General features: G+C 46.2%; 1 protein-coding gene across 6 annotated transcripts; it reads right to left on the bottom strand.

Moving 5' to 3' along the window:
* Positions 1-401: 401 nt before the first annotated feature.
* RBM23 (RNA binding motif protein 23) lies at positions 402-24,533 on the bottom strand. 6 transcript variants are annotated; one of them, XM_087915478.1, is made up of 17 exons: positions 24,353-24,443; positions 21,776-21,866; positions 18,915-19,043; positions 18,724-18,804; positions 16,437-16,484; positions 16,277-16,350; positions 16,127-16,171; positions 14,760-14,936; positions 12,929-12,982; positions 12,698-12,815; positions 11,799-11,951; positions 11,525-11,662; positions 11,351-11,416; positions 7,377-7,587; positions 4,096-4,197; positions 3,507-3,591; positions 402-1,353 (listed from the first exon to the last, which is right to left on the bottom strand). In XM_087915478.1, the coding sequence occupies exons 3-17, from the start codon at positions 18,948-18,950 to the stop codon at positions 1,350-1,352; spliced, it is 1,392 nt and encodes a 463-aa protein (XP_087771604.1). In that variant the 5' UTR covers positions 18,951-19,043; positions 21,776-21,866; positions 24,353-24,443; the 3' UTR covers positions 402-1,349. The 6 variants fall into 6 exon arrangements, with proteins under 6 accessions (XP_087771604.1, XP_087771607.1, XP_026575335.1 ...); XM_087915481.1 differs by having other exon boundaries at positions 4,096-4,194; XM_026719550.2 differs by lacking the exon at positions 21,776-21,866 and having other exon boundaries at positions 24,353-24,533.
* Positions 24,534-25,667: the final 1,134 nt, after the last annotated feature.

Raw genomic sequence — 25,667 nt, 5'->3', positions numbered from 1 at the left:
AGGCATAGATATAGATAAGGTACAGAGACATAAAGACATAGATGATAGATAAAAACATATATAATATAAACGTAGACAGACAGAGATGATAAAGACAGATGGACAGATGACAGATATCAATATAAAGATATAAAGACAGATGATAATGATAGATGATGAGAGAGAGAGAAAGAGAGAGATGTTAAGATAGATTTTGAATATACTGATCCAACAAAAGAACTATACGTTCCTTTCCTTTCTTGGTCGGACTCTGGAAATGTTGAGAAAAATTCCTCCCTTCCCATATATTTTAGCCTCTCCCTAAAAGGTTTTTAATCTCTTTTAGGAGAAACTCTCCCTGCCGCACCCCACCTCCTTGGGAAAAACAAAAAAAAAAAAAAAGAGCGAGCAGCGGTAAACACGGTTCCATTTGGTGATTTTTTTTTTATTATTCATTTGTAAGCAAAAGAAAACAAAGGGGGTAATCGAAAGAGATAAAAAGAAAAACCAAAATACACTTTTGAAAATCTGGAAAGGGCGGGGGGGAAGGGGGAGGGGGGAGGAACGGGTCTCCGAAGGACTCCGAGGAACGGGCGCAGCCAGAAAAACAGGGACACCAAGAACAGGAGGCAGAGCCGAGAAAATGAAAGGGGGGGAGGAGAAACACCCAACTTCCCCACAGGGTTTTGCAGCCCCTTTACAAATTGAGGGGAGGGGGAGGGAGAGAAGAGATATACATCGCACGGGCCTCCCACCCACCCACATGCGGGTCTGTGCCTCTACGGGTTTTTTTTTTTTTTTTACAACGCACAGACCCGCCGCGGCCACGAGGACAGCCCAAAGCTATCCAAGCAAAGCCCCGCAGCCCAATCCGAGAGCTAAGGGGTGGGAAAGAAAGAAAGAGAAAGAGAAAGAGAGAGAGAGAGAGAGAGAGAGAGAGGGAGGGGCCAAGAGTCTTCCTGCCCCCTCCCCAAAAGGAAAAAAATGCTGCAATTCCACCTCTTTTTGGGGGCGGGGAGGTTCCTTCAGTCTCTGCGAAGCTCTCCACCCAAGGGGAATAATGCGCCTCTCCTCCAATTGTGACTTGAGGAGGGGGAGGAGAAAAGGGGGAAGGGAGAGTCAGAATACAAGCTCTTCCCCAGGACGGGAAATTCAGAATAAAATCAAGAGTTCGTGTTATAAGAAGGGCTTCCCCACCCTTGTTCCCAAAGAGTTCCTTCAAAGTTCATTCCGCCCCCGCCCCCGCAGGCTTGGATTCACAATGGGGGGGGGGCGTCAGGTGAGGCGGCAATGGTGTGGAGATGATCATTCCCCCTCTGAGCTCCATGGGAGAGGGAGGGCGGGAAGAGGGGAGGGAGGACTAGGTGGCCTTACCTGGAAAACAAGGGGAAAAAAAAAAGAGAGAGAGAGAGAAAGAAGTGGTTAGAAGCCTTCTTTTCCACCCTACCTTCCCTTCCTCCCCAAGGCCCTTTTCCATCTCCTCCTCTGTGCCTCGGCCTCGCCACTCTGGATTAGCCCTGCACACCAGAACAACTAGACCCAAGGACGGTTTTTTTCCCCCCCGAAAGCCATCACTCTGCTAAACAAATAATTCCCTCAGCGCTGTCCAACTATTTACAAAGTCTGCACTGCTATTAAGTTAATCTTCTCATCGCTCCTTATCGCCCGTCCCCTCCCACTTCTGGCTGTATGGCTGCAACTTTGTCGCTTGTATCCTTACAATTTATATTGACTGTTTCCTAGTATGATTTGATTGCTGATTGTACCCTATGACTATCATTAAGTGTTGTACGTTATGATTCTTGATTCTTAATGAATGTACCTTTTCTTTATGTATACTGAGAGTATTTATACCAAGACAATTTCCTTGTGTGTCCAATCACACTTGGCCAATAAAGAATTCTGTTCTGTTTCTATTCTATTCTATTCTATTCTATTCTATTCTATTCTATTCTATTCTATTCTATTCTATTCTATTCTAATGGAGATATGGCAGAGGGTAGAAAACGATGATGAAAGGGAAGAGTAAAGTTATTTGGGGGGAGGGGGGGAATTAGGGGTCGAGAAACAAATCTGGGCACCAGAGAAGCCACAAAGCAAGTCCGTAACACCATTCCCGCCAACACTGATGGGCCAAGCCACTAGGATATAAAATAAGGGCAAAGCCCTGCTAGACTGATGAGGTTACCTAGCCGGGTCATGAAATGTCTGCAAACTCAAAGAGCAGCAAGGACCCCCACAAGGCTACCAATCCTATCCTATTTCCTTCCTTCCTTCCTTCTACCGTGTTATCTAACTGGACTGCACCAAAGACTGCTAGGACTGCACCACAGACTACCACCATCATCCTATCCCCCTCTCCTCTCTTCTAGTACTGATAATGTTATCTAGTTGGGTCACGAAATGTCTTAAAAGAAAGCAACCAAGCTTAGAGAGCACCAAGGACCTCACAGTCTTATCCCTCCTCCTCTTCTTCTTCCTCCACTCCACAAACCCAACTCCTTTCTAGACTGATGGTGTTATCAAGTTGGGGCATGAAATGTCTGCAAGAAAGCCACCAAATCCGGAAGCACCAAGGACCCCATAAACCAGGGGTGTCAAACTCATGACACGTTGTCATCACGTGACATATCACAACTTTTCCCCCTTTGCTAAAATGGGGGCGGGATGGCCAGCGCGTAATGCATCCGGCCTGCAGGCCACAAGTTTGACAGCCCTGCCTTAAGACCGTCGCCACCGAATTCTCCTTCTCCTGCTCCTCTTTCCTCTACTTTGCAAACCCTGCTCCCTTATACCACTGATGTTGTCAGCTAACGGAGTCATGAAATGTCCACAATCAAGAATCAGAATGTACCAGGGACTCTGAAGTCATCCTACTCCTCATCCTCCATTCTGTAAACCCCACTCCCTCCTAGCACTGGTGATGTGGCCTAGTCGAGTCCAGTGGTGGTATGCTACCAGTACTAAAAAATAAATAAAAAATCCTCCCACGATCAGCGGAGGGAAAAAAAAAAAACCCTCTGACAATCAGCTGAGAGGAGAAAGAAGAGAGAAGCACAGGATCAGCCCTCCCACCAGCCCGTGTGCTTTTCTTTATCCTCTCAGCTGATTGGTGCTGCAGGTCTCAGCTGGTGTGGGGGAAGCTGTGCACCAATGTCAGGCAAAGCACACCCAAGCCGTGCCCACCGAACCGGTGGTAAAACCATTTCAACCCCACCCCTGGTTGGGTCACGAAACATCTGCAGGGAAACAATCTCAGGGAGCACCAAGGCAAGTCAGTTTGTCGGTGAAATCTAAGGGATGTGGGGAACTTTGGGGTCCAAGGATCGTCGGGTTGAGATTTGGGGGAGGAAGAGGAGAAGACCTGAGTTTTCAAGTATCTGACTGATAAAAATCCACCCTGGGATAACTTTATAGATCTTAGTTAGGTTGTAAAAGGTCTGCAAGTCAAACCTGGAGCATAATAAAGATGAAAAAGCTCCTTTCCTGCCAACCCCACCCACAGACTTTGCTGGTTAGTGACTTACATTGTTTGGGGACTGAAGAGGCCTGAAAGCTGGAAGCACTGGGAGGCCAGTGTCTGTGAAGCCAGGTTCAAGGCTGGGCTAAGAGCTGCAGCGGGGAGAGAAAGGGGGGAAAAGGCATTAGGAAACCAGGAATAATTTCCCATGGGGTGGGTGGGGAAAAAGATGCTAAATTAGGGTGATCTTTGGTGTAATGCAAGAAGCAGAACGGAGAAACATTCATCGGGCTAGTTTGAGCAAGCTGGCCACTTTAAGATGGGTGGACTTTCAACTCCCAGAATTCCCCAGCCAGCCTGCTTTAAAACAGATGGCCTTCAATTCTGAGAATTCCCTAGTGAGTTTAAGATGGGTGGACTTCAACTCCCAGAATTCCTCAGCCAACAGGCGGCTGGGGAATTCTGGGAGTTGAAAGTCCACCCATCTTAAAGTTGATGAGGTTGGATTTGCTGGCTGGGAAATTCCGGCAGTTGGAAGTCCACGCACCTTCAAAGTTGCAGAGTTTGAAAAATGCTGAGCTAGGGTTACTCCCCTCTCCTCAGGACCACTCCCAACCTCTCCTTTTGGTCCGGTCCAGATCCCCCACCCACTTTACCTGTCAGGGCAGCTGGATTCAGTGCTCCCAAAGGTATCGCTCCATTAAGCTGTAAAGCAGCCTGGGCCGCTGCAGTGGTGGACAGTGGGATCCCAGAACCTGCTGTGTGAGGCAAACAGAAGACAGGATATTTGGGGACGGAAGGACAAGGATGCCTCAACTGAGGCTGTTAAAAAGACCGCCCTCTTCCAGGGGTGACAGTATTCCAGCTGTGACTTATGGGCGTTAGTGTCTCTCCCCCATGATTTTGCCAATAACAAGCCCAACAGAACTCTTATGTTCAATTATATTTAAAGGCCATTATTGAAGTTGTTCAGTCATGACTGTCACTCTCCCATCTCTAGAAGGAAAAAAATAGATGAAGTACTCCTCAGAAGATGAAAGTCCTCGACTTACGACCAATTGTTTGGCAACTGTCTGAAGTCATGACGGCACTGAAATGAACGATTTATCTAAGTCTCTGCACTTGCAACTGTTGTTGTGAGGGGTCCTTGGCGCTCTCTGAGCTCGCTTCTTTTCTTGGAAGTTTCATTATCCAAACTAGGTAGTATAATCGGTGCTACTGTGTTTTCCCGAAAATAAGATTCTGCCTTATAATTTTTTTGCTACCAAAAAAGGCATCAACAGGACTTATTTTCGAGGGATGTAACTACACTGACTAACTTCACTTGTGTCACTCCCGGCCTACTTTTTGCTGTCAGAAGCCTTCAGGAACTTCTTCAGTGGCCAGCAAGGCTTTCCTGAAAGCTTCCGCGGCCGATAATTCTGGATCGATCCAGAGCTTTGTTACCAGCTCTGGAGGCCTTCAGGAAAGCCTTGCTAGCCGCAGAAGAAATGGGCTGGCAAGGCAGGTGTCGGGGTGTGCGAGGCCTGGCTACAACTGTCCAAAGGTAAGTAGTAGGGCAGCTCCACCACCACCCACCATCCCCACCCTAGCTTAATTTTTACCCGTCCACTCTGGAGTGGGCGGGATCTTAATTAGGGCTTATTTTGAGGGTAAAGCTTATATGGGGCGCATGGGTAAAAATCAAGCTAGGACTTACTTTCGGGGTAGGTCGTATTTTCAGGGAAACAGGGTAGTCAATAGCACTGATGCTGTTACCTAGTTGGGTAATGAAATGTCTGCAAGAAAACAAGCAAGCTCAGAAAGCACCACGGACCCCACAGTCCTTTTCCTCCCCTTTCTCTTTCTCCTCCCCTTCTCCCCCATTCCACAAACTCCACTCCCTTCTAACACTGATGATGTTACCTAGTTAGATCATGAAACATCTGCAAGAAACACAAGCCCAGAGGAGTCCACAATCTTCTCCTTCTCTCCATATACCCCACTCCCTTCTAGCACTGATGATGTTACCTAGTTGGGTAATGAAACATCTGCAAGAAAACAAGCATGCTCAGAGAGCTCCAAGAACTCCACATTCCTTCTCCGCTTCCTGTCCGTTCCACAAACCCCACCCTACCCCACTTTACAGCACTGTTACCTAATTGGGTCATGAAATGTCTGGGGAAAACAAGCAAGCAAGCTCGGAGAACTCCACAATCTCTTCCTCCTCTCTACGTAGATCACTTGTTTCTAGCACTGATGACGTTATCTAGTTTGGGTCATGAAATGTCTACAGGAAAACAAGCAAGCGCAGAGAGTACCAAGGATCTGTCATGTCAATCTTGAGTGACAGATATTCTCCTTTATTGGAATTTGCTGCAGTGTCCATGGTGATGTGATTGTAACTTGGGACACTTGGCAACCAGCATGTATTATAATGACGGCCGCGTCCCGGGGTCACAACCGCCATTTGTGATCTCCCCTGCTGTTTTCTGGTGAGCAATGAGCAAAGCCAGATTCCCTTAATGACCGCAACAAAAGAGGTTCTAAAATCAGGCAGAGTCACGCAGTGGTGGGATTCAATCGGTGTTAACAACTGGTTCAGTGAGTGCGCACTTCACCTGAACCTGGCTGAAATGAGTAGAATCCCACCCCTGCAGTCACGAGAAACCTCTCTTAACAACTGTGCTGCTTAGCAATGACAATTCCAGGGTGAATTGAGGTTGTAAGTCAAGGACTACCTATAGATAACTAAGCTCTTTTTTTTTCTCCTTATGTTTCCAGGTAACGCACCAGTCTTCTCCTCTGCACAATTAAGCATGCATCGTGACAGTTTGGCAGTGTCCCTGGAGCCAGTGCAATATTATTCTTAGAGAATGCAATATATAGGATTTCATGGGATTAAAAACATAAACTCCTACAGAACCTAACAGAGCAAGGTTAGGCTGAGGAATCTTTTAGCGTCTCCCGCTGATTTCTTCCATCTTACCAACCTTTTAGGATTGTTCGATCTTAAAGTCAATCTTTCTTAGACAGGATATGGGCTTGTGTTGAGAGGAAGTGCCGCTGGAAAACGGAACGCGGGAAAAGGGCCAAGAGAAAAACCAAAGCTAGCCAGCTCTAATTTATGTGACTAATGTTCAATATGTATCTTAATGCACACAGGTAATCTTCAATCTGTAGAGCACTGCATACCAGAACAACTAGACAGAAGGATAGTTTTTCCCCGAATGCCATCACTCTGCTAAGCAAATAATTCCCTCAACACTGTCCAAAGTCTGCACTATTATCCTCCCATTCTTCCTTTCACCCGTCTCCTCCTTTATGACTGTAACTTTGTGGCTTGTATCCTAACAGTTTTTATTGACTGTTTCCTAGTATGATTTGATTGCTTATTGTATCCTGTGACTATTATTAAGTATTGTACCTTATGATTCTTGACTCTTGATGAATGTATCTTTTATGTACACTGAGAGCATTTGCACCAAGACAAATTCCTTCTATGTCCAATCACACTTGGCCAGTAAAATAATTCAAATTCTAACCCACGACCAAAACTGAGCCCAACATTTCTGCTGCTAAGCGACAGTCGTTAAGTCGAGCTTTTCCCCATTTTACACCTTTCTGGCCACATTTGCTAAGCAAATCACTGCAGTTGCGAAGTTAATGAACATCGGCTTGCTTCCCCAGGGGCCTCGCTCATCAGAAGGTCATAAAAGATGGTCACATGACAACACCCCCCCCACGACCCCGCGGCCATCATACATATGAACCAGCTGCAATAGTCGTTAAGCTGTTTGTTGAGTGCCTTGTTAACTCTGAACGGTCACCAAACAAATGTTTGTAAGTCGAGGACCCTTTAATCCTGAAAGGAATGATTTCCCTCGCCAATAAGGCCTTTCCAAGTATGTAATGGAGTCCATTCCCCGCTGCCTAATTTCTAACAGGGGAGCCTCACCTTCGGCCAGTTTCGCCATCAGCTGCAGCTGGGAGCCGGTGGTCCCCAAGCTCAGAGCTGACCGGTCGGGTTCATCAGCCCCGTCGGGAAAAGTGATGTCAGTGGTGCCATCCAGCCGCTCGGTGACCTGTCCCACCCGCATGGGCCGGCCGGCCAGTTCGAAACCGTTCAGCTGTTCCAGGGCACGGCGGGCACATTCTGCTTCTGTGAACTGGAAAAAGACATGAGAGCACGGTTTCAATATTTAAGGAGATGCTACCGTTTCCCTGAAAATATGACCTACCCCAAAAGTAAGTCCTAGCTTGATTTTTACCCATGCGCCCCATATAAGCTTTACCCTCAAAATAAGCCCTAATTAAGATCCCGCCCACTCCAGAGTGGACAGGTAAAAATTAAGCTAGGGTGGGGATGGGGAGATGGACCTGCCCTTCTACTAACCTTTGGACAGTTGTAGCCAGGCCTCACGCACCCCGACACCTGCCTTGCCGTCCCATTTCTTCTGCAGCCAGCAAGGCTAGCAAGGCTTTCCTGAAGGGCTCCAGAGCTGGTAACAAAGCTCTGGATCAATCCAGAATTATCGGCTGCAGAAGCTTTCAGGAAAGCCTTGCTGGCCACAGAAGAAGTTCCTGAAGGCTTCTGACAGCAAAAATAAGACCTGGTGCCATTTTTTTGGTGGCAAAGAAAAATATAGGTAGTCTTATTTTCGGGGAAACACAATACAAAGAAGAGGGGAGTCAAACTATTCTCCAAAGCCCCTGAAGGCAGGACAAGAAGCAATGGATGGAAATTCATCAAGGAGAGAAGCCACCTAGAACTAAGGAGAGAAATTTCCTAACAGTGAGAACAATTAACCAGTGGAACGACCTGCCACCAGAAATTTTAAGTGCTCCATCACTGGATGTTTCTAAGAAGAGTTTAAGAAGAGGATAGTCACTTGTCTTGAGATGGTCTAGGACAGGGATGTCAGTTTGAGGGCTGTGATTGACCTGGGTGGGTGTGGCCAGCTTAATGGCACTCCCCAAACTGCTAGCATGTTTCCTCTTTGCATTGGGTAGACTTGGCTGAAGCGACACAGGCCGACCTCTTAAATTTTCCATGTGGTCAGACCTGGCCCACGGGGCTTACATTTTCCATGAAAGCCCTGCAGGCCAGATCCAACCACACTGCAGGATGGTCCTGCCTGCGGGCCTCGAGTTTGACACCCCTGGTATGTAGGGTCTCTTGCTTCAGCAGGGGGTTGGACTAGAAGACCTCCAAGATCCCATCCAACTCTTGTGATTCTGTTCTTTTTCAAGAATACAGGAACTGGGCATAGCTAGCCTAGAGAAGGACCAGGGGAGACGTGACAGCAGGGTTCCAATATTTGAGGAGATGACATAAGGAAGATGGAGGGAGGAATAGACTTATTCTCCAAAGCTCCAGAAGGCAGGACGAGAAGCAACAGATGGAAACTATAATCAAGGAGAGAAGCAACCTAGAACTAAGGAGAGAAATTTCCTGGCTGAAGCCATTTTGTTGTTTTTCCGTTGCCATGCAGTATTGGGCGGCGGGGGCGGGAAGGGGAGGCTGGAAGGCCTTGCCAGACACAACACAGACTTATTTCATGGGAACCAAGGTCATCTCCACAGGTGCCGGATGTGGAGGAAAGGTGTGCCCATGGAGCCTGCCAATTAACCTAACTGGACAAGGTGACCTGTGACAGTTGGGGAGAGGATCGTTTGGCAGGAAATATTTAGGAGTTGGTTTTACACTTGATATGATGTACCCAATAAAAAGAAGTCCTCTGAGGACAATTCCAGTCTCCGGAGTTCTGAATTGCTTGGGTTCATTACGCCGGAATGGCGACACAATTAAAACAGTGGAACAGCTTGATTCCAGAGATTGTGGGTGCTCCAACACTGGAGGTTTTTAAGAAGAGACCGGACAGCCACCTGTCTGCAGTGGTATAGGGCAAGGGGCCACAACTCCTGTTTGAGTGAGCCATGGTGGCGCTGTGGTTAGAATGCGGTACTGCAGGCTACTTCTGCTGACTGCCTGCAATTTGGCAGTTCAAATCCCACCAGGCTCCAGGTCGACTCAGTCTTGCATCCTTTTGAGGTGGGTAAAATGAGGACCCAGATTGTTGGGGGCAAGAGGCTGAACCGCTTAGAGAGGACTGCAAAGCAGTATATAAGTCTAAGTGCTGTTTCTATTGGAACTGGGCCAGGCACCCGCTTGGAGCAGTTTTTTTTCTCTCTACCCCTCAACGGTCCGCAAAACCATCGGTACAGGGTCTCCTGTTTGAGCAGGGGACGAGAAGACCTCCGAGGTCTCTTCCAACTCTGTTCTTCTGTTAAGTTGTGGGTGCATGTATATTAGCAAAGAAGAGCAACAAAGACGATCAGGGGACTGGAGGCTAAAACATATAATGAATGCTTGCTGGAATTAGGTATGTCTACTTTAATTTTAAAAAAAGGGACAAGGGGTGACATGATACTCATGTTCCAATATTGAGGGGCTGTCACAAAGAAGAGGGGGATCCACCTAGTTTCCAAAGCACCTGAACGCAGGACAAGAAACAACAGAGGGAAACTCAACAAGGAGAGAAGCAATTTAGAATGAAGGAGCAAATTTCCTGACAGTAAGAACAATTAATCAGTGGAACAACTTGCCACCAGAAATTGTGGGGGCTCCATCACTGGAAATTTTTAAGAAGAGACTGGACAACTATTTATTTGGAATGGTGTAGGGTCACCTACTCTGAGCAGGGGGTTGAGCGAGAAGATCCCAAGATCCATTCCAACTCTTAAGTCTGTTAAGTTGTGGGTGCATGCATCTTAGCCAAGAGTGTTATCAGGGGTGCACTGCTATTGGTCTGCACCGGTTCGGGCAAACTGGTACGATTGGTTGGCCCAGCCCACTCACCCCTGCCCTGGTCTGTCCTATATGTCTGTGTTTTGCAGCTCAACTGAGATGCGGCACGGCAGATTGTCACCCCTCAGCTGTTTTACTCACCAGCACTGCAGCAGAAGCTAAGTTTTAGAGCTGTAAATTGGCGGGTTTTTTTAACATTGTGCATGCTCACCAAACCAGTTATTAAACCAGTAGAATCTCACCACTGAGTATTATTATTCTGGCTGGCGGGGTCCAGCAGGAAGGCCTTCTCTGTTGTTGTTCTTGCCCTATGGAACATCTTGCCTCCCCCTCCCCCTGATGTAAGATCCAACCCGATCTTTTTGTAAGGGCCTACAGATCTCTGGAGCCCCAAATGGAGGTACAACGTATGGGGGGTAGTTGATGGGAGTAATAACAGATCTTATCCGCCCCCAGCTGCACCCTCGCCATGGCGTCCTCAGGTTTCAATGTTTGATTTTAACTTTTGATGTTTTAATTCTATGAAAACACACACACGTATATATGCCCATGTATTATGTATGTATGTTTATATATGTATGTGTACATACACATACACATACACGCATACATATATACACATACATACAATCTCACATCACTCTGAGAAGCACAGAGCCGAAGAAAGAAGCCTGAAGATGATGAATGAGACTTCATCAAAACGTTGCCTAGATACTGCCAATCTTACGCGGGAGAAAACCCGAATAACCAAAGATCCACACACATACATACATACATACGTACATACATACATACATACATATATATATATATATAATTTGTTTTCTTAAGTTTTCGCGGGTACTTACATGTATGGTATTCAGCTTTGTTCGGGTATTTTCCCACATCATTTTCCACATCCCATAATGACGTGGGAAAATACCGAACAAAGCTGAATACTCATATATATATATATATATATATACATATATACACATACACATATACGCACTTCCCAGAGTTACTCTATGGCAAGATGGGTGGCGATAAACTTTACAAATAAGTAAATAATGAATTAAAAAAAGAGTAGCAGAGTTCGACCTCCATTCTGCCCCGCGGGGAAGAAAATCCACCCAACTTACGGTGATGAAGCCGTAGCCTTTGGACTGTCCGGTATCCTGGTCCCGCATCAGCACGATGCTGTCAATCTACGGAGAAGAGAGAGAAGGTGCCCCCTCCCCAGTTAGAAAGTCAAGGACATCCCCTTCTGGGGATCCATCCCCCTGGCCCCCTTCTCTGTCCTGCTCCCACCTTACCTTGCCAAACGGCTCGAAGATCCCACGCAGCATCTCTTTGGTGATGTTGCAGTGAAGGGAACCGACATAGAGCCTCATGGGGCCCCCACTGCCTTTCTGAAGGTTGTTGGCCATGGCTGCCAGCCTGTTCTTCTCCGCCTAAGGACACAGATTGGGGAAGGGAGGGGCCTTCAAAACCCAGCCAGAAATAACCCACTGTTTATTTTTAAAGGAGCACAGGTAGCACTCAACTTGTAGATGTTAGGGCTGTTTTTAAAATAAAAAGCTTTCAAACCTGGGAAGCCTGAACGATAATCGGTACGCCCAGGAGGCGTTGCCCCGTCAGGCCGATGGCCAGCGGCACTGACTGTATCTCACAAAACTCGACGTAAGCGATGCCCTTTGAGCGCCGGGAATTCCGGTCGGAGATGATCCGTACATCACGCACCTGGCCAAAGGGACAATTGCGAGGAGCGTTAGTGGAAGAGTCCGGGCTGACAAATGTTTATGCCTGGGTTTTCTTTATTGTTTTCTTTATTAGATATTAGATTTATTCCAGTTTTATTATTTTTATAAGGCAAAAGCAGTGAACGTAGACAATATGCCTTCCTCCTATTTTCCCCATAACAACAACCCGGTAGGGTGGGGTGAGAGAGTGAGTGACTGGTGCAAAGTCATCCAGCTGGCTTTCATGCCTAAGGTGGGACTAGAACTCCCAGTCTCCTGAGGTTTAGTCCAAGTCACCCAGCTGGCTTTCGTGCCTAAGGTGGCACTAGAACTCCCAATCGCCTGATGATTAATCCAAAGTCACGCAACCGGCTTTCATGCCTAAAGTGGGACTAGCACTCCCAGTCTCCTGGTGATTAGTCCAGAGTCACCCAGCTGGTTTATGTGACTTAAGGTGGGTCTAGAGCTCACTGTCTTCTGGTGATTTGCCCAGACAGCTTTTGTGTCTAAGATGGAACTAGAACTCATGATCGCCAGATCTTTAAACCAGCGCTGTAACCACTAGGCCAAACTAAGGATAAAACCAGTCTAAGGAACCTACTAGCCCAGTTAATTGCAATCACGGTCTGTGATAGCTAGGTTGGTAGGAACCAAGCACCAGAATGGGCCAGAAGTCAGAATTGCCCACCTTTGCTTGGGGCAAAGTAAGAATTTGCCAAAGCCAGAGAGAAGGGAGGGGAATATGACCTTGCCAACAGCCGAGAAGAAATCCTCAAGGTCTCGAGGTCGGATACGGGCAGCTAGTTGCATGCAGAAGACAGTGCGGGCATCGCGTTCTTCGGGGCTCAAGCTGCCCAGAGGCTCCCTGTGTTGGGAGACAAGGAGAGCGATTCAGACCCAGAATTGGATGCCCGGGAGGAGAAGAGGCACGTTAAGGATCCTCTCAGCTGTCACCCTCATCCATGTCACAATACTCACCGAAGGGGGCTTTTCTCTCGGAACAAGGGACTCTTGCTATGTCCAAACCGTCGTCTGCGGGGGAAACAGAACACAAGCCCAGATCGCAACTTCAACAGTGGCAACCTGATCGCCACAAGGATTACTTACATAGCACGACTGGCCTGGCTTATCATGGCATAATGAGGTGATCACTGCAGATATAAAGCCCTTGACCGTTCACCCTAACCGAGCCTGTCCATTATGGTCATATGGCACAATGGTTGTTAAAATAGGTCAGTTAAGTGACTGGCTTGATTCCATGTTTTTTGTGATGGCCGCTAAGCAAATCAATGCTTTGCTATGGATGCAGTTTTGCCAAAAAACTGTGAAAATGCTAATTTTCAGACAAAGCATTTTAAAACACGATTTCCTGACCAGAAGTTACGGGAAATGACATTTGGTCACATGAGGTTCACGTCCATCAAGAACTTTTAATTAGTGTAATAAGTCTCCTTTTGGGGGGGTTAATCCCCAAAATAATGTCCGTTGTTTAACAATCCAGTAATCCCTTGTGGGGTGGAGTCTGGGCAACTGAATGGAGCTAGCAGAGTGTTTAATGGCTGGATGCCCTTCCTGTCGCCAATGTGGAGTTTTGTTCAACAGATATATTCTCACTGTGCCCAGAGAGAGAAATATCTGCCTCTATCTAGGATCGAACTCACAGCCTCCTGATTGTGAAGCGAGAGCTCCTCCTCTAGGCTAATGCACCCCTCTGTCTCAAGCTACATCGATTTAGACAATTTCCTTTCGGAAACTCCCAACCAATGCCCGTAGTGGCATGGATCCGAGAAGAAACCAGAGTATTTGGTAGCTCTGCAAACACCCCCTAAGTGAACGAGCAGTTTTACACATTCACACTGCAAAATGTCTGCCAAGTTGGGAGGCTAGGAACTGCAGAACGAGAACAATCCCAGAAGGCTCAATCAATTCCCTTTCCTGGGTTGTGGTTTCAGATCGCCCTTCGTAGAACATAGAATAGTTTGGAAATGACCTTAGAGATCTTCTATAGTCCAAATCCCAGTTCAAGCAGGAGACCTTACCCCAGGGGTGTCAAACTTGATTTCACTGAGGGCTGCCTCTGACCTCGGAGGCATGGCCAGCTGGATATCCCTCATGTCAAGGGCACCTGTGATGGCCAACTGCAAAGGCAGGACTTCTCTCAGACCCTCCCTCCATCTTATTACAATTTCCTTCCTTCCCCTCTTCCTTTCTTTTTCCTTCCTGGCTTTCTTCCCATCCTCCCTTCTTTTTGTCTTCCTCTTTCCCTTTATCCTTTCCTGTCTCTTCTTGGATGCTCAAATGAAGAAGGGGAAACATTTCTCCTTTTGTTTTCTTTTGCTTTTAGTTTGTTTTGCTACTCCTCTGCCAGCCAAAATGGAGCACAAGGCCGGCCCGGAGCCCATTTTTGCCAAAATGGAGCCGGGGAGGAGACGGCACATGTGCTCTGAGCTCCATTTTTGCTAGCAGAGCCTCGCGTAGGCTGCTCCTTCGCTGTTTCCAGACTGGCCCCCTGGGCCGGATCTAAGCACCCAATGGGCCAGATTTGGCCTGCGGGCCTTGAGTTTGGATACCCCTTCTTCTCAATCCTATTCTGGACAAATGGCTGTCCAGAGTCTCTTCTTGAAAACTCCAGCGACGGAGCACCCGCAATACTTGGAGGCAAGCTATTCCAGTGATTAATTGTTCTCCCTGTCAGAAAATGTCTCCTTAGTTCTAGGCTGCTTCTCTCCTGGATTAGTTTCCATCTAATCTAGGAAAACCATACTACGATCCGGCCCACATGTGGTTTCTTTGTTTCCTTCTTTCTCACCCTGGGGGAGGCGGGCTGCGGTAGCGGACTCTTTCCTCCCGCCGGCGTTCTCGGCTCCGAGATCGGCTAACTCGCCTATTACGGTCCCGGCTGCGGCTCCGATGGCGGCTTCTGCTCCGGTGGCGGCTGCGGCGGTCCCGGCTTCGGCTGCGCCTACGATGACGGTCTCGGTCCCGGCTAGAAATATCAACCGCATCAGAGTTTTGCATCAGGGGTAGGTTGGTGAAATGTTGCTTTTGGTGTTTTCCCTGCACCTGGACTACTGAGGGAACTAAGTCTCTTGTTTAGCCCAAAACTTTAAGAATCAGAAACTTCGGAAAGCAGAATGACCCTTTGAGCAACAACAAAACCCTGGAATGACATGTGACAGTTTTCCCATTTATTAAACAGGGAATTTAACAGGAATTTAAAAATAGCCACAGCAACCATTGTAAAAAAAACAACTTAAATACAGGTAGTCCGTGACGGACGACCATTAATGGAGCCTGCAAATTACAGCCGCAGGTCTTTAAAGGTTGTACTGTAATCAGGTGTGCAACCTAATTTTATGGTTTGTTTTTTTTCTTTTGCAGAGGCGGCAAATGGTTTGTCTTTGGTTTTGCCAAAACTGGAATAGCACTGCAGGTAGTTCTCAACTTACAACAATTCCCAAAGTTACAACTGCACTGAAAAAAGGGACTAATGGCCGCTTTCCACAGTTATGACCTTTGTAACGTTCCCCATGATCTTGTGGTCAAATTTCAGGCATTTGCCAACTGGTTCATGTTTGTGATGGCTGCAGTGTCCTAGGGCCATGTTATCTCCCCCTTTTGCGACCTTTTTAGTCGATGGGAAAGCCAGATTCACTTAACAACTGTATTACTGACTCAACAAATGCAGCGATTCACGTAACAAATGTGGTCAGAAAAGTCGTACCATGGGGCAAAACCCACTTAACAAATTTCCCTCTCGTAGCAACATGAACGCTGGGCTCAATTGGGGTCGTGACCTCGAGGGCTACCCGTAATGCACAGCCAGAACTGAGAATTGCCCGCCCAAATCCCTAAGTTCAATTTTTCCGTCCTTTAACGCCCTCGCTAATTGGCCCCCGGGATTAAACAGACTCGAGCAAGAGGTTTTCATAAAGGTCAGTTCAAGCGTAGGTTGGTATCGCAGCTGCCTTCTTCTCCCAGCCGAGTGACCTTGAGGCGGTCAGATACAGCTGTTCCTTTCCCCCTCTCCTTTCCACTCCCGCCAGAATTCCCAGCTCACTGTTGCAAGCAAGGTTCTATGTTAGCTTCCTTACGTGGGGACCTCCCCTCTGCTTCTACACCAACCCCAACCAGAAGCCTACCCACTTCTTCTGTACTCTCTTCAGGACTATCTACCTGTGTCTGTGATCACGGCTCCTGCTGCGACTCCTTTTCTTTTTGCTGTGAGGGAGAAAGCAAGCCAGAAATGAGAGCCATGCTGATGGGAGGGGAAGGAGAAAGGAAGGGGGAGGGGGGGGATGACCCCACACAGCCCTTGTGGCTCACCTGCTGCTTTCCCCATTGCTGCTGGTGGGGGCGCTGTCCTTCTTTGCTTCTTTTCCTTGTTCTTCTGGAGACGGCTAACAAGAAAGGGCAAAAGGAGGTTAGACTGTAGTCTACCAGCTCCCTCTCTATCTCCCCCCCTTCTGTTTTTTGGGGACATTACCTGGGCTGTGGTGGGGTCAGTTGGCGGCTTTGAGGGTCCTGGTTGGGCCTGAAAGAAATATAGCAACAGCACTTAGGCTTATATACCCCCGCTTCACAGTACTTTACAGCCCTCTCTAAGCAGTTCAGAGTCGCCATCTTGCCCACAACAATCTGGGTCCTCATTTTACTGACCTCAGAAGGATAGAAGGCTGAATCCACCTTGAGCCGGTGAGATTTGAACTGTCGAACTGTTGGCAACAACAAGCAGTCAGCAGAAGTAGCCTGCAGTACTGCATTCTAACCACTGCACCACCACGGCTCTCCTCCTCGTATAAGAGTGGATTCAGCAGGAAAGACGCACCGTGAGAAAGTGAGCACAGAAACACAGATTCCCTTTTCCACTTAAACACGGTATCAACTGGCAGCGCAATTCTGCTAGCTAGCAACCGCAAAGTGGCACAAAGAGAATTGTAGAAGCAGGCTTAAATTGTCATTTGCGGGGCAGAATCCTGATCTCCAACCTCCAAAGGGCACCCTCCATTTTTCACGTGCCCTTAAGAAATTTCAGTCCTCGTTTTTAGAAGCAAACAAAAGGATTCAATCAACTATGGCCCAGCTAGGATATAACACCCCACATGTCATCTCTCAAAATTCTCTCGATTTTTGTTACCGGGAATAAGGGGGACAACAGAGAGATTGTGACTCCAATAAATATTATGGATTAATAGTTTGGAGCTGGATTAATGGAGATTAAACAGTCTTTTGACATTGGACCAAATGTCCTTAAAACACAATATTTTGCAAAACACAAGACTCGGGACTATACAGTTACAGGGACTGGAGAATGCAGCTGGCACAAGCAGCAAACCCTGAAAGGGAGAAATCTATATTTGCAATATAGGTAGCCCTCGACTTATAAACATTTGTTTAGTGACCATTCAAAGTTACAATGCCACCGTGAAAGCGACTTATGACCGTTTTTCACATGATTGTTGCAGAATCCCCTTGGCCCTGTGATCAAAATGCTGATGCTTGGCAACTGGTTCACATTTACGATGGTGGCAGTGTCCGGGGGGTCACATGATTTCCCTTTTGCAACCCTCTAACCAGCAAAGTCATTGGGAAAGCCGGATTCACTTAACAACGGTGTTACTCACTTAACAGCTGCAGGGATGCAATTAACAATGGTGGCAGGAAATGGGGCAAAATTTGTTTAACAACCATCTCGCTTAGCAACAGGTATTTTGGGCTGCATTGTGGCCATAAGTTGAGGACTGCCTGTTAACTGATTTTACGAGGCTAACTTTCAAGTAAATGGAGACCAGCAAGACTGGAAGTTGCCCCCCCGCCCCCAACTCACCATAGTCTTCCTCTTCATCTTCTGCCAGCCTCCAAGAGAGTTTTGCCCTGCTTGAGGGTGAGATGGTCTGCCTGGGAGGCATAAGCTAGGACTGTCTTAATTAATGAAAACCTATTTGAGGCCCAAAATTCAGCAAAAAAGAGCAGCCACCTTATTTTAGCTCATACAAATTATTGATATACCTTTTCTTTTTAGGCTAAGAAAGAAAGACGCTTGTGTTTTGAGAGGAATATCTATGCACTTAGAAAACAAGCTGAGGGATGCAACATCTGGATTAAGGAACTGAATATTTTGACAACCATCTTGAATTACATTGTGTCAGACCTGCCAAAATTTAAACCTCTCTATATAAACGATCCTTAGATCCATTTGTTGAACAAAGCATAGTTTATTAACTGTCAAGGATATTGCAATATTGCAAAGCCAGAACTGAGAATCATGCGCCAAAATCCCCAAGTTCTCCTTTGGCCCCACCTTAACTATCTCTCATTGCCCAACCCAGTGTAACCCAACGTCAGCCCAGGGAAGCCATATTTTACTTAAGACGCTTCAGAGGCTGCCACATTTAGGGCCTGGGAATTTGGGAGGGGGGATTTCTTAGAGAGGTGGAAGATTAGACTCAAGAACATTCTTCTCTAAAGTCAGGCAAGATGTTTTCATAATGGTCAATCCAAGTGCAATTTGGTATGCGGCCCCCTTCTCCTTCCAGCTGGGTGACCTTGAGGCAGCATCTCCCGGAGATACAGCGCTTGCTTTCCTTTCACCCCAAAGCCTTCCCTCCTTCATTCCCTCTCCCCACAATTCACGGCGGTCTGTCTCTTCATAGCAAGCATAAAGTGGCAGCTGACACACTGTTTTTATCGTTATCTTTGGACTCCTGGCAAAATACAACACAGTTATACTTTCCCCACAGGTTTAACATGTTTCTGATTTTTAATATCCTTACCTCCTCTTTCTTGTACGGGGCCTCCAGCATAGCTTCTATCACGATGTCGAAGTCGTCGGAGGCCATGCCATCTTCTTGGGTCTACGAATAAGGAGAGAAAGAGAAGGGAAAAAAAGGTTAAGAGCTTCCCGGTGGAAACGGACACTGTGCCATCTTCTCCAAATGAAAGAAAAAGAAAGCTGGATACTCACGGGATCCCGGGATGGATTGGGGAACGCCGGATCCATGGCTGGCCCAAATGGGTGGGCTCCCCACCACCCCGAGGCACAGGAGAAGCTGGTGGGAAAGCGGATTTAGCAGGCAAAGGAGTTGGTCACAGCCTGGAAGAGAGAGAGAGAGAGAGGCCTACATGGATTTGAGGAGTAGAATATGGAACAGGAGGTGGGCCATCTATGTTGCCTGGAGACAAGATGTTCTAAACTCTGGACTGAAACTGTGTTCTAAAATCACTTGTTTGGAACCCTCTGGAAAGTGTCTACAGCAAAGAACAAAACCCCTCCCCTTTAAATTAATTATCCACCAGCTTTTTAAATAAAGGAAACGATCATTTATCACAATTGGCCTTTGCTTCCTTTTTCTCCACTATTTCAGAGCAAACTTTGCTCACAGAAGTATCCTGTCTCCAGCCCATCCTAAAAGACCCCTACTTCAAAATCCCTCAGACCGTGGAGAATGAGGTTTCCCTGCTATTTCGCAAGTGTAACTTGCTTCTGAAGATGGCCAGATGGGTATTTAAATCCAGTTTTTTAAATCCACAGATCGGAGAAGAAAGAAAGTCCTAGAAAATGTTTGGATGGAAGGGTGAGGGGGAAGAGTAGGGGGGAAAAAATCTGTGCTATCTATCAGCAGCAAAGAAATCCCATGAACCACATTTTCCTATCTTTTTTAAAGTTGGTTTGTAGGTGAGTTCTGCAATTCTGGTTCAATTGTGTGCCATAATATTACCATCAAATGTATATTTTTAAATATTTTTAAAGTTTACTTTAAAAAGAAGCATTTTATAAACAAACATGAGAGAGAGGGGAGGGGGGAAGGAAAGAGAGAGGAAGTGAGAGAGAAAAAAAGAGAACAAGGGAGAAACAAAGAAAGAGGAGGGAGGAGGGGAAAATTTGTTCCTTGTCCAGAATATATTTTAAATGCAGAAAATACTAATACAGGTAATCCTCAGTTGCTTAGCGATAGTTCAAAGTTGCTTAGCGACAGTTCAAAGTTGTGACAGGCTTGCTCAGAGCTACTTATGACCTTGATTCAAAATTCTGGTGGTCACACCCACCCATGGTCAGTGTCCCAGGATCATGTGATCCCTTTTTGCAATCTTCTGACAAGCAAGCACATCAGGGGAAGCCGGATTCACTTAACAACCAGGTTACTGACTTATTAGCTGCAGGGATTCACTCAACAACTGTGGCAAGAAAAGTTGTAAAAATAGAGCAAAATTCATTTAACAAGCATCTTGCTTAGCAATGGAAAATTTCTGGCTCTGTTGTGTTTGTGAATTGAGGACTATATGCATCTAGGGTGGATTAGATTCCCCACCCCACTAATCTAGTAACCCCTGTCTGTCTAAAGAACTTCAAAACCTTCCACCATCAGATTGTTTTTCACTCACATAAATGTGAATAAGGAAACAACTCCTGTTGAATTCCCACTTGCTAAAGTTACATGAAAGTTATGGGGTTTTTCCTTTTTTTAAAAGGGAGGGAGGGAAGGAGGGAGGAAGGAAGGAAGGAAGGAAGCAATCAAGCAAGCAAGCAAGTTTGCTTTATGGGTGAAAAAACCTCCCACAATAACCTGCAATAATATTTTAAACTTCCGTAAGTTTATGCAAACCTGCAGTTACTTTCACAGAACTTTGGGATCTAAGTAGAGATTTCCAAGCTTGATAATTTGGGAATGCAGTATTTCTTAATCTTGGCAACTTTAGGATGTGATTTCAATTCTCAGAATTACAGAGTCTTTAAAAATCCCAGCAATTCTGAGAGTTGAAGTCCACATATCTTAAAAAAAGGTATTAAGATTGAGAAAAACTAGGAAGGCAACACTGCCCTTCTGGACTTTGCCATCCTGGGGGCAAAAAAAGAACATTTCTAAGAGTTCCCCAGTTTGGCCCAATCTTAGTTGTAAACCTGCAGGATCTTAACTGATATAAACCCACTAATTTCACCAACTCAAAACTCTGCTCACTTGTAGGAAGATTTCACAATTCTGGCCTTTTCCTAAACTTATTCTGCCCTCTCACTGACCAGCTCAGAAGCAACAAGCTTTTTTGTAGCTCAGCACAAGAAATCCTGATTTGTACCTTTTCTTTCTTGTTTCCCCTTCTTTACCACGCCTTCCCTTCCCTATTTCTTCTTCTTTTTGCTTCTGTACTTTTGTGTATGTTATAGTTCCCCAACCTTTCTGGGTTGTGGGGGGAGAAGGGGATGATTTTGTGGGGGGGGACAGGCATGTGTTTGCAATGCTCACGCGAGTGGGGCCACAACAAGCCTCCACAATGTGCAAGTGGGGTTGTGTGTGCACGACATGCACACCCCAGCCAACCACTCATAAGGCCCGGTTGTGAGTAGGCCATAGACCGGTAGTGGGCCACGGCTCACATGTGTTATAGCATAAATTAATAAAATTGTTATAAACAAGAGAAATCTAATTTGTAACAAGACCATAACCACCTGCAGATCAGAGCACAAATTGATGCTGATATTAGATGAACAGAACAAGGCATTTCAGATACCTTCCTAAAACAAATTCAAGACAGTCCAGGAAGCCTCCAAAACAGTGGTTCTCAATGTTTTCGTTACCATGGACCCCCTCTAAATACCTTTTATGCCCACAGATCCCCCACAAGACTTAAGATTTAAATTGTAACACTTCTTCAAAAGCCTCTGCGGACCCCAAGACGACATGGCGGCCCACAGGTTGAGAACCACTGCTCCAAAATATTGTAAGCAGAAGGAATCCATCTGTTCATTTCTGCCTCTTTCACAGAACCTTTTCAACAGATACACCATTGAATTTCAGCTGCCAACGCGTGTCTTCTCTCCTGTCAAGCCACCTTTCTTTCCTTGAACTTTTTCTCTTCTCCACTGGGAAAACGGTGTCTGAAGGCCACCCAAAAGGGAGCCAAGCCACCTGCCACAGCAATGCTACAAATGTTATTTTGACTAAGAGAGATTGCTATCATTTTATATAAGTGTGTGGGAGTGTCTAAAAGGCTTATTTCAATTTCCAAGGGCAAACCCTTTACATTCCACCTTCCACTAAGTCTCAGGACTGCTCATCCTTCTTTCTAAGGTAAGAATATAACCGGATAACTGTTATGGAACTCTGCCCTAGATATTATCAGCAACTGTACATTTTACTCTGATGGTTTTTTTCCACTCTGTGTTACCCATGAAAGGATTCAGTTGCTACTTATTCTAAAATAAAGGGAAATTTACTGGAACGCAAATGGGAAATTCATCTTTCCATCTACCAACAATTTAACCAAGCCAATTTTTTTTTAAAAAAACCATGACAATATGTACCAATGAAGAAAATACATATTGGAAAGTATAGCAAAAGATACTCATTTTTTTTCTTTATAATGTCATAATTTTTTTTTATAATGAGAGCTCTGAAAATACATACTGTACATTCTACTGAAAAAGCAAAACACCACAAATGGGTTTTAAAATTTTCCAATGGGCAAGCAGGGGAACGCAAATTTTTTTAACTTACAGGCTCATAAACACCATGTAAATTGTGGAAAACTGACAAAAATACAATGTAGATTATTGAAATCAGCCACCTGTAATTCTCTGCATATAGTAAGACTCCCTACAGACACAAGAAGCCTTTTGAAATGCCAGGGCATCCGTTATAGCTTTATCCAAAGAGGGCATTACATTCAGATTTATTGACTTAAAACTCCAAAATGCAAAGGAGTTTCGCTTCCTATTTTCATGCTGCAAACACTCATGGTTATTTTATACTTTGCAAAATTCCAAACTGCCAAATTTTAAGGTCTGGAAAAATAATAAAAGCCAAGTACACTCTAAAACACATTAACAGCCTTGAGATCCAATAGATCAGAAATATTTCTAACACTTCTGGAAAAAAAAAGCTGGAAACTCATAAACCTCCAATACTTATTAAAATTTCATCTTGCTACCTCCTTTCCCCCAAGAACTTTTTGCTCCAACTTCCAGGTTAAGAATGAGTTCCGAAAACCAAAACAACGGATTTTATAAGCCAGTATTATAACACATTCATCCAAGCCCACTGAGATGATGATGATGATGATGATATTATTATTATAGTGTCCAAATTACTGCCCTCGGCTCATGGAACTTATTTTACTAGAGCAAATCCACACAACTACTTTGTTTACTAGGCTTTGTTTGAGGAAGTCACACATGCATTCAAGCCCAGATAATCTCACACCACAAGCTTTTTCTAACAAGACACTGTATTCTAGATTTCTGAAAGCAAGCAAACAGGGTTGAAGCCAATTTCATTTTCCTGCCCTAAACAATTTCCATGCCTTTAGACTCTTATTCCATGTTAAGCTTACTGAGGAGTCCACTTCACTCATTATCCAAGTAAAAAACAAGAATGACATAAATACAACTTTACGGGCTCTGCAAAGATGACACCTAACCACAGTTCTGGGCATAAGCACAGCAGAATCAGGGCAAATTTTACTTTGTTAAGATCTCAAATTCTCTGGAAATAAGTGTCTATGGAGATTCCCAGTCATCCAAGTCATGGTTGTCTGAAAGGTGGTTTTTACAAAGGCAACTGGATTAAGAGTTTTTTTTCCTTGAGGAAGTTTTATCAGGAAATATATGCATCTGGAAATAAGCTCTATTAAGCAAAATGTACTCACTTTGAACAAACTTGCAACCGAAGACCTTAAGCAAAGCCCAGGCCAAGGAACAACTGTTCAGTAGGGCAAGGCCATGCTGAATAACCATTTCAGAATAGTCTAAGGTAGTGGTTCTTAACCTGTGGTCCATGGACCCCTGGGGGACCATGTCATCACAGAAGGAGTGGAAAAGCTTGAACAAATGTTATGATTTAAATCTTGTGTTAAGTCTTAGAGTCTGTGGCCACAAAATGTATGTATAGGGGGTCCGTGGTGGAAAGTTTGGGAACCACTGGTCTAAGGCAACGTTTCTCTATTTCAGTGACTTTAAGATGGTTGACTTCAACTCCCAGAATTTCCCAGCCAGCACACACACACACACATATATATGTACCCATACATATATATGTATCCAGCATATTTAGTCCACCCATCATAAAGATGCCAAGGTTGAGAAACACTGATCTAAGGTCCCCTGTCTGAGCAGGTTGGACTAGAAGACCTCCAAGGTCCCTTCCAACGCTATCATTCATTCTGAATTTTCCTCCTGTTTTAGCATCTCTCTCTCCCCCAGCAGATTTCTATCCCATTTTCCCCAACCCTCAGCCTCAAAAGGGTTGTGGCTTCTTCCTTATCTCATTGTTTCTCAATGATAGCCCCCTGAAAAATGGATGGACTTCAACTCCCAGAATTCCCCCTATACAAGGAAGTCCATCCATTTTCAAGGGGCTATGGTTGAGAAACGCTGCCTTAGCCAATGGGGCCCCCAATGACGGCACCTACCTGTCCTTCCTCACTCCCGCAGTATCCTGGATCTCTCCCTGGAGGCCTGCCTCACCCCAACTATAAAGGCAACGAACCAGCACACCTGTGGATAGAAAAGCAGCGCCACATGGATCAGGGAACCTTCCCCGCCAAGTTCCTCGTCCAAAGTGTCCCTCTCGTCATCTGCCTACACCACACCTCCAGCTGCGCCCCTCCCTCCCACCGGTCCTTCCCCCCCCCAAAAAAAACACTTCCGGGTATGGCGTAACCTAAAACGTCCCCCAGGAACCATGGCACATCCCTCACCCCGAAACCACGCCCCTTTCGCCCTCTGCCTCTTCTCCCCCCCATTTTCGGAGCCCGCGTGGGAATTCTAAGCCCCCCTCCCGTTTGACGTCACCGTCCACGGCGTGACGTCACCGCCTCTACCCGTTCGACGCCATGACCGCCTCAAACCGGGTTGTTTTGGGTTCTTTTTCGTCCTCACTCACCCACCTCCCCTCCCCTTTGGCCGGTAGACCCGGCGGTTTTTTCCCGTCCAGTCGGCCTCCGAAGCGCTTCGGTCCCCTCCTCAGACGCGGCCGCAAACAAGCAGGAACAGCAGCGATTCTAAGATGGCGTCGGACTCTGCTTCCCTCCCGGATCGTACCCCTCCTTTCTCCTTCGGCTCGCGGTGGGGAGGGGCGGTGCAGCACGCGTGCGCAGGAGCGTCGGTCCCGCAGATTGGCTGAAAGCGTGAGGAGGAAAGATGAAGCGTGTCAAAAAACGGGGTGGGTCCTGATGGGAAGAGCCGCACGGCGATTGGGTGATTTCCGTCGAGGAGGCGGCCTTCTGCAAGGACGTTCCCGCTGATTCGCTAAGGGACTCAGAAAAGCGTATTGAGGTAGGTTTTTTTTTTTTGCTTTACTTCCCTCGCACGCAAGAGAACCAATGGTGCTGAAAGGGTTTCCTAGTAGCCAATTGGACTGGGGGAAAAATAAATAAACTGTTTATTGGCTGCATGAGCGGAAAAAACGTCAAAGTGTATGGCAAATATCATTGGGCTACGGCGCGGGGCAGAATGGAACGAAAGCGTCCTCCCCTCCGAGGCCTGCCCTGATTGGATAAGCCCTTCACGTTACAAACAAAGCCCCTGATTGGTGCTTTAGTCGCCGAGCCCGTAGGGGAAGCCACTTTCTGGAAAGGTCAAAGGCTGCTAAGCTTCTGGACCAAAGGAAAAAGGAGGAGGAGCCACGCAGTTACCACGGCAACAGCGGCCTAGTCTCCGGGCTGAGGCCTAGCGAGTTGTTCGCCTCACCCAGTTGCCCAGCAAAGAGCCACAATAGGCGGTCTT

Source organism: Pseudonaja textilis, chromosome Z (genome assembly GCF_049901715.1).
Source record: "Pseudonaja textilis isolate UNSWEBS1 chromosome Z, rPseTex1.2, whole genome shotgun sequence".
Lineage (NCBI taxonomy): Eukaryota > Metazoa > Chordata > Lepidosauria > Squamata > Elapidae > Pseudonaja > Pseudonaja textilis.
This window is presented reverse-complemented; position numbering and strand designations above follow the sequence as displayed.

What these genes read in the sequence shown, in the direction of transcription:
- RBM23 (XM_026719550.2), bottom strand. Translation starts at nt 18,950, where the DNA reads ATGGATCCGGCGTTCCCCAATCCATCCCGGGATCCC. An exon ending in CGAGAGAAAAGCCCCCTTCG is followed by an intron (nt 12,816 to 12,928) that starts GTGAGTATTGTG and finishes CTCCCAACACAG; the next exon opens with GGAGCCTCTGGGCAGCTTGA. An exon ending in GAATCCAGCTGCCCTGACAG is followed by an intron (nt 3,592 to 4,095) that starts GTAAAGTGGGTG and finishes TCCCCGCTGCAG; the next exon opens with CTCTTAGCCCAGCCTTGAAC.